The sequence below is a fragment of the Pezoporus wallicus genome, unplaced genomic scaffold (genome assembly GCF_028554395.1).
Source record: "Pezoporus wallicus isolate ANWC-B61680 ecotype Strahan unplaced genomic scaffold, APGP_CSIRO_Pwel_v1 contig_5352, whole genome shotgun sequence".
Taxonomy (NCBI): Eukaryota; Metazoa; Chordata; class Aves; order Psittaciformes; family Psittacidae; genus Pezoporus; species Pezoporus wallicus.
This window is the reverse complement of record NW_026639660.1, coordinates 2,266,166-2,275,055: the sequence shown is the minus strand read 5'-3', so window position 1 is coordinate 2,275,055 and position 8,890 is coordinate 2,266,166. Positions and strand designations below refer to the sequence as shown.

Sequence of the window (8,890 nt, the reverse complement as noted above, 5' to 3'; positions counted from 1 at the left end):
CCTATACAGGTTTCTATTCAGTTTGATAAAATGGTAAAAGATATGGGGAACTGAGTAAAGAAAATACTGAGTTGTCTACATACCTCATAGGATTTACTGTGATTTTACTGCAAAGTAACATAGCTACCTTGTGTGTTACATCTAAAAACCTGAAAAGGTGTATTTCTTATCTCATGCCAAGTTCACGATTTACTTCCTAGACCGTAACATAGTTGGTAAGTTATTAAGGATTGCATCTCTGCATTCACTTGGTGCAATACGATTTCAGCTCAGGTTAGCAAAAAAATGATAATTGCTACGTGGATACAAATGAGAGTTTAATATCCCATGCAGTTGTTTACATCTGCTTAATTAAGCAGCAGTGACTTCACATCAGCATTGCTAGATACCATAAATACACGCTAGAGAAAAAGGTACAATCATGTTAGCCACCCTTTTAATGTCAAATCAAAGCAAGTCAAGTACTTTCTATTTCAATGGTTTTTTTTAATGATAAAAAAGTCTTCATGTTTAAGGAGAATCTTCAGGTCTGATACATTTGGGTTCGGTACAAGTGCCAGGACTTCATAAAAAGGCTGTGCTCCTTTAGGCAGACAGCTTAATCACTAAATGAAGAGCTTTAATGGAAACCACTAACAAATATAGTTGGAAGTTGGTGGGTAATTTTGCTTTTGGAGCCTTTACAATAGTATCGCAGTCATTTTGTACAGTATAGCAGGTAAGTAAATACCCATCTAGAAAAATGCAGTGTTGTATTAACACTGATAAAGTTCTAACACTGCCTGTGTGGCACAAGCTCTTTGTTTCCTGTATTCACCAACAGCTCTGGCACAGAGCTGCCTGGCTCGCATTCGGATTAAGAATCCCCTAAAATAAGGCAGAAATGCCTAAATTGGGATTTTGAGAGGTACATACAATCTGGACAGGCCTTGCATTAACACAACGTATCAGTGTAACAGAAAAATAGTACTTTGGTCAGCACTATCAAAGTCTGTTAACCATCAGCATAAGAACACAACCTCAGTTGGTGTCATTTTTAATGATTAGAAATAATACATTGTAAAACAAAAAGTGAAAAAATTCCAGCATGACTCTCATAAACAAAGAACAAACAGAAAACAAAAAAGCTTCAGTTTTGCCTGATTTATAGTATTTATAATATAACAGATCATTAGTCTGAGGTAATACCAGTGATCACTTTTTTAGTCTTTTAAGGACTGCTCAAAAAGTAAGAGCAGTGAGAGTAATGCATGTCATGTTAAAAGCAAGACTTGATTATTAAATCAAGCAAATCCCTTTCCCTTTCTAATTAGGGATCTGTGGTTGCAAGTATAAAACTGGACAGAAGTCTACACAGCAGGAACTACAGAATGTTCTCCTGTGTGGCACTTCCTTAGCCCCTGTCATCAATTAAAGAGTACAGTTGATGATCTAAAAATCAGACATTTCAACAGAGAAAAGACGTCTCAGAATAGCCCTTAAGAAATTTAGAATACTGATAGTTTGCATAAAATAGCCAAATAAAAGATGAATTCAAGTCCAAATTTTGGCATGAGGTAAAACCATGTGCATTTATTTCATCTGCATTTTAGAATTAGTAAGCATAAAGTTAAATACGTTGACTGTAATGAATTCAGTCATACAAGTGCAAGTCTTCAGCTAGAACGTATTTTATGGCAGTTTATTTAAAAAATGTACCAGTAAATCATAAAAGAGGGATCATGTCCATTTAACATTTATTGAAGTATACAGGAGGTTTTCTTTAGAATCAAATATGAGCATGAATATATGGCCAAACGTAAAATCTATCAAATTCAGTGAAAATTGTCTGACTTTAAATAGTAGCTGTAAGAATGACCAATATATATTCTTTGTTACAACTGCCCTCACTCTACAAGTAAAAAAAAAAATAAACATTCAGTAAACATTCTTTCCTAAGGTAGTTTCCCTTATATAGCAGTGATTTATCCATTTCTTGTATACATAACTTTTTAAACATACCAATCAGTGGTTCTCACAATTGAAAAATAAAAGCACAAAAAAGTTTACACTCTTGTACAGGTAAATAAAAGATCATCTTGAATTCAACTGTATATCCTTAAGGGCATAGTATAGTTTCCATTTCATTACCTATTACATAATTAGCTTCTTACATACAAATATTGACATATTTGGCTTGTGCTTCAAAGCCTTTGTGTCTAGAAAGTCCATGTCAATGCAACTCATAACTTGAAATCAGTGGGGATATCTTTACTGCTGCTGGGTTTAACCTGTTCGTGCAACATAGTCTCTTCCGAGCTTGTGGCACTGCATTTTTCTGTGGAGTCATCGGCGTCTGGATCCAATCCTTCAGGACAGGGAAGCTTCAGAAGTTCTTCCCGCAACTGAGCTGTATGGCGCTGAATAAACAAAAAGCAGGTGGTGTGGAAGGTCACAGTTGAAACAACACTTTTCACAACATTGGACAACGTGAGCAAAACCAAAAAAGGAGTAAGTACAAGAGGTGTAAATGTACCGTTTCAAGGCCTGCCTAAATTTTCCCCTGGTGTTTAAGGGCTGTTACTGTCCTTGTAGGGACAGAATAATTAGCAAGTGCTGCTAGGGACAAATTAAAGAACAGAGCTGCAGCAGACAAGTGCATCAGTATAAACGTTATGCTCCTTGTCTTGCAGTTTAGTCCTATCTGTGTTCTGTGCTCACAGCAGAAACTGCCTTGACTACAGAGGTCACACAGACAAAATGGACCTTTCTAAGGAGTCGATGATGAGATCTATTACAGAAACAGAGATAGATTTGTCTTCTGATCCTAGGAACTACCTGTAACCTCATTTTGAAGACCAAGAATCTTGAAAGCAAACAAGTCTGGCAATAGAGAAAAGAAGCCTTCAGAAAGTTTTTTTTTTTGCTCCTTGGGAAGGAAAAAGAAAAGGAAAACCAAAGTAATACAGGTGTGTTGTCTGTAGGACACAATATACACAAATGCTAGTGCTTGGCTAGGAAAAGAGAAAACATTTATAACTGTTGGTAAAAATTAACACAGGATAAAACTAAAAGTAATGGACTAGAGTTTAATAACTGCTTGCGTATTCAAAAAGCTTATTTGTTGTTGGCTGTAGTACAATAGTACAACTTCATTATAAACCAACACCCACCCTTAGAGAGAACAAAATAAACTCTCTATATCTTACAGAAGTATTCACAGAAAAATAGGCAGGACAGGGACCAAAGGAAAATCTAACTGGTAGAAAAAACTACTGAGAAAGTGAAGTGCACGACACAAGCTCTTGACAACAGGGAAATACAGGTGTGTTTTTTGTTAGTGTTATCAGCAAACTCAGCTGCTGAACAATTTTATTGCCATTTGTCATTCATCTTTGGATTAAAGAACATACAATTACAAAAACGAATCTCACCTTCAGAGCTGCAGCATGATGGGACATAGTCCTGCCTACCCGTTTGTCACTGCTGTACTGCTGTATGTCTGCTATCCACTCTTCACACTGAGCCATGATCTCCACTCTTTTCAAGTAAAAATGTTTGTGGATGACCTGCAAGAAAACATTCTGAGTGAAAGAACAGCCTGCATTGTTTGTTAAGAACCATATACTTCAACAATACAAAATTTGCAAGACCCACAATGAGTCTAACTGGATATAAGGGAGGAAAAAAAAATAATAAAAAATCAGTGTGAGGATAATTCAGCACTGAACCAGGCTGCAGATAAATTGTGAAATTCCTGGTCCTTGGAGGCTTCCGAGACCCAACTGGAAAAAGCCCCGAGGAACCTCGTCTGAATTCAGCTGATCTTGTTTTGAGGATCTTCCAACTTGAAGTCTATGACTTCTGTGCAGCCTGCCATTTCAGTGTTCACTGAATGTTAACTTGCGTGGAGGGTAAATGACAGCCAGCAATAGTGTCACACCAGGGAAAAGAAAAAGTAGTAGCAGAACGTTAGATACGTTCTTTAGTTCAGTGATGCTCTTACTATGCAGCCACCATGTATGGATGTTTCTATTTGTGTATGTATTGAATTTATGTTACACAGATACACTATTGAGGCTTTTATCGTTGCTCTCTCAGTCCTGTTTTATTAAAGCAGCATAGGCACCATGTCTAACCCTGTCACTAACCACTTGCTGCCTGAACAGACAATAGGTAAGCAGAAACACTGTATAACACAGTATAAGCATAGGAACATAAGGTGCTTCTGCACATAGAAGGATCGTACTAGCTGCTACATTCCATGCCCTAGGCAGAGGCAGCACCTCTGGGGACACTAGAATTCCCAGGCAATAGCAGCTGAGCTGCCCATGGTTTGGGTGGGAACCAGTACTGGGTCGCTCAGTAATTTTGGTATTTCTGTACAGATTTGAGTTAAAAAGAAATAACCCCCAAATCCAACCAGTCAACCCTCAGACAAAAAGTTGTGAGTCTCAGTGTTGGCTTTGCCTTAAACAGTTTTCTAAAACTTTGCCTGATGAAAGAAACAGTAAAATCAAAGAAATGTTACTGAGCACATACATACACACTGCAACACAACTGACAAAATCATCTTTTCCTCTAGAGGTTAGAGAATATAGCTATCTGTCTAAAGAAAAACTGCATACTGAAAATTAAAAATGAAATTTAATTTAATTAATTGAAAATTAATTGACTTCAGTTCCAGATGCATTCCTTATATCCATAATGGAGCTTGGAAACACTCCTGAAGAGCAACAGTGTAGATCTAGTGAGTCTGTCAGTTTAAACCACTGAAGGGAAGGCAGCTCAGATTTGTGAAGACAAAAGATCTTAGGAGCTGAAGGATTGTCCTGGGTTCAGCAGTAGCAATCATGTTTTTTCCTTTGTGTTAACTGGTGCAGTGCTGTGTTTTGACTTCTAGTTTTGAGAACAGCGTTGGTGAAGCCGATGTTTTCGGTTGTTGCTAAGTGATGTTTACCCTGACCAAGGACTCTGTGAGGCTCATGCTCTGCCAGGGAAGAGGGGAAGCTGTGAGGAAGCAGAGACGGGGCGCCTGACCCGGGCTAGCCGGGGAGGTATTCCATACCACAGCACGTCATGCCCGGGGTGGGGGGTAACTGGGAGTTACCCGGAAGGACAGGGGCTTCCGGGTGGAACTCGTTTTCTTGGCCGGTGGTATCGTATTCTCTTTCCTTGTTATTTTCCCTTATCATTGTTTTAGCTGATAGTAGCGGTGGCGATTTGTTGCTGGACTGTTCTTGTCTCAACCCGTAGGAGTTGCACTCTCTCGATCCTCCTCCCCGTTCCTCCGGGAGCGGGGAAGGGGAGAGCCCCAGTGCAGGGAGGGGGGGGAGACGAACACGGACCTTGATTGTTGTCAGCTCGGCACCACTCACTGGGAGTGAGTGAACAAGTTACCTGACTGGGTTTAAACCACGACAAGGATGTATGCTCTTTCTTATACCTCACTTTTCAGGACACCTTTGCATTCATGTCTGATCATCATCATTAAGGTTCCCAAAACAACTATGCAAAAACCCCAGAGGTCTTAACAGCAGGCTAGTGTCTTAGGGAAGTGCTCAGACGATCTACACAAGAGATGCATTTTCATCTGGCTGGGGCTGCAGATGGAATCTAGCCTTCCTCCAAAATTCAGCTATTGCATAGAAAACAGTGCATAGGTTCCATTTCTGGATATGTAAAGGAAGATACATGCCATTTTGCATAATAATAGGGAGTGTGTATTCAGAGAAGTAGCAAGGGAGCTGGTATGATTGTGGCTTTAACACAAAAAGCAAGCTATCTTAGCCTCAAACTTCTTACAGAAGCAGGCTGTCATAGCTTAAAATTTGTCAGAATCTTGAATATTTCACTTTACTGCCCAAAAAACCTCAACAAAGGGAAAAATAGAAAACTATCTTGGGAAACAAGGAAAACTGCAGTTCTCTCTTCCATGCAGCAAAACTCTTGGCTGTTCACAGGTAACAGGAGTTTCAAATGGCTAAGATGATCTTTAAGGTCCTTTCCATCCCTAACCATTCTATGAATCTATGAAGGCCCTGTGCAAACTGCTGTCTACCTCTAAATGCTGCTTTTCATTTACATGGGTCTGTGGCTTAACTCAGCTCAGTCCTAGCTACGCACCACACTTACAAAGCTAGTAATGGTACTGTTTTCAACATCTGCCTTTCATGCTGTGCTTAAGTCTGTTCTCAGGGAACCAATGGCTTTCCCCTGAAACACCAGCACCTGGAGACAGTTGATTACCATCCTGAAGAGGGGGACAAGATGTCAGCTTACAAGCTGCCTTTTGTGCACCAGCAGTCAAAAAGCTAAGCTGCAGAGTAAGCATGGTATCGCTGAGACTCTTTTGAAGAAAACTGCAGTAACAGCAAAGTGGGATTAATTTACCAAACACTGTAATATTCCTTATCCTTCATTTCTCTATGTGTGAAAAGAAAGATGGAGCGTTACTGCTGGGGAGCCCACTGCCTTCTGATATCTTCAATTAGTTTAAGCTTACTGTAATTTGAGAACTTTTTCAAAAGTGGAATCTTTTACATTTAGCTAGAAGAAAAGGACCTATGAGAGAGGTTATTTGATTATGTGTCACAATATTATCTTCATTATGGTCTTCAACTTCTTGAGTAAAACATTTAAGAGATAATTTAGAACAACTGCCACTTTTTCTTCATTAATTCAAGATACCAGCATACACTGCCCATCCTTCTCCTTTCCACCTGCATGTGGATAAAATATTTAACTCCTGTCATGCAGATGAAGGGTCTATGGTTTCTTATTCCACAAGAGACAGTAATTATAATTGCAAAAGAGTTTTGCATTCCAAAGGATGTTTTTATGAACAGCAGGGAAGGGATGGGAGAATACCCTTCTCACTCAGGTCCCACACTTAGCAATATGAATAAACCTAAAATAATTATGCTTTTTCAACATTTTGGTATGCAGCCAACTGAAAGCACAGGTGATACTACAAGATGGTTCCGCGCACTACAAATGGCAACAGTTGTAGTAGTTCAGAGTAAAATGTATTTTTCTCTTAAGTATTTGCTGGTAGTACTGTGAGATGATTCTATATTTGACTGGTCATTCTGCATTACTGTTCATACAGATTCTCTCACTCAGCATATCTTCAGCTCTTTTTCTCTTGGATCCTTTGCCATATATGTTCAAGACCTCGAGATCTAATTGATGAGCTTTGAGAAAGGAGTTGGGCTAGACACTGAGAAATCCCTAACAAGTAAATTATTCTAATGTGCTACAGTAGTCTAGTTTCAGAAATGCTAACAAATAAAGCAATTTCATTTATTTCAGTAATTCTTTTTAAGACAGTGTGCATGCATGGACTTACTGCTTTTATCAGCATCCAGACAGTTGTTTCCAAAGGCAGAGATTTCTAGTATAGCACAGATGCTTTGTGCAGGGTGGAATGCGTTTGAAAGTATTTTACCAATCTGCATTGTTTTGGTGTATCCCAAGTGTTTCCTGATACTTGCTTCAAATTCACGTGTTCTTGAAAAATACTTCCTGTCAGCTGTGCAGACTAACAAACACCAAGTGCCCATTTGTAGGGCTCATCAACAGTTTTCATGTGAATTGTAAAAGGAACCCCCTGACATTAAGAATGAGCCAAGCTGTATGAACCACATTTGATCAAACTGCGCACCAACCCTCCTTACAGATCATCCCCAGTTTATGCACACTCCTCTTTCCCAGAGAAGAATCTCTGAAGTCAGGTGCATCCTTATTCACTTCCATCTCCACTCAGCTGCCCCAGTACATAAGAGGAGGCTAAAAGGGACACTTTGTGCATGATGTTTCCAAATATTTGCATTATTCTTAATGCTCCAACAAGATAAATAATTACTGCGTTTCACAAAACCTACCTCCTTAAAACATGGTGATGGGTTTCTGATTTGTTCAAGCATTGCCCACTTGACTGTTGCCTGTCGTATATTTCCATCGTATTCTCTGGAGCTCTGGGTACCACTCGGAGTACCTCTGGATCGTTCATAACCTGGTTCATTAAAATATGGTTCTGCTACCAGTATTAGGGATTGGACAGACACTAACACCTGTTAAGAGAAGAAAATAAATATTAAAACTGTGCTACCCAGTTTTTTTTACAAATATACATAGTTATCCTCACCCTGTGTGCAAAACCACTTCTACGGCAAAGTACTTTCATTTGTAATACAGGCTACGTGCAAGTGGGGAACATCCATGCTTTCAAACTGAAACCATTACTATACATAAACATTAAGTCCTATTACAGCATATTTAGCTCAAGTGCTGAGAAAATGACAAATACAATTTTAAAAATAACAAACATATAAGTAAATGCTTAGAGGAACACATCTAATTGCAGCCTTTCGTGAAAGAAAGTGTATTTGTTGTATTTGTTATGTTCTCAGTCAACAGTTCTTTTCCTGTAGCTGAGCTTACTAATTCTTCTAATGCTGAACTAGATGGAAAGGGAACAAGGGAAGTGAAAGTAAACCACTGAAATGAATCTTGGTATTACATGCTCTCCCATTTCTTCTTTCAAATGCATTCAATTGCTTTATCTGTGTTTTTAGCCCTTTAGTTTCAGCTTTTACATACAACACTGTGCACATGCCACTAAACAAAACCGCAGTATTTCTCTAAAGATAGATAAAAACATTTTTTCAATACTCCATCAACTATTCGATGAGAAGGAAATGACAGTTTTATCCATTTCAATTTTATTAGCAAGTACATGAGGGAATGGATGCTTACATACATACAAGGCATTTAACAGTAATAGCCCTAATCTAAACCAAAGAAATAGAGACATAGGGTACTTAGGAACCCAAATGTGTAAGTAGTGCATATTAATGCTTTGATGGCTAGCTAATTTTTCCAGGATTAGAATGTTTGTCCCCGTCAA

General features: G+C 38.8%; 1 protein-coding gene across 6 annotated transcripts in view; it reads right to left on the bottom strand.

Annotated features, from left to right (window-relative positions):
- Positions 1 to 296: 296 nt before the first annotated feature.
- BIRC6 (baculoviral IAP repeat containing 6) overlaps positions 297 to 8,890 on the bottom strand; it is a 172,908-nt gene continuing 164,314 nt past the window's right edge. For all 6 annotated transcript variants that reach the window (XM_057415396.1, XM_057415397.1, XM_057415400.1 and 3 more), the window contains 3 exons: positions 7,866 to 8,054; positions 3,414 to 3,548; positions 297 to 2,399 (listed from right to left, as the gene is read on the bottom strand). In XM_057415396.1, coding sequence (XP_057271379.1) covers positions 2,223 to 2,399; positions 3,414 to 3,548; positions 7,866 to 8,054 — 501 coding nt within the window. In that variant the 3' untranslated portion in view covers positions 297 to 2,222. The remainder of the gene's footprint in view (positions 2,400 to 3,413; positions 3,549 to 7,865; positions 8,055 to 8,890) is intronic.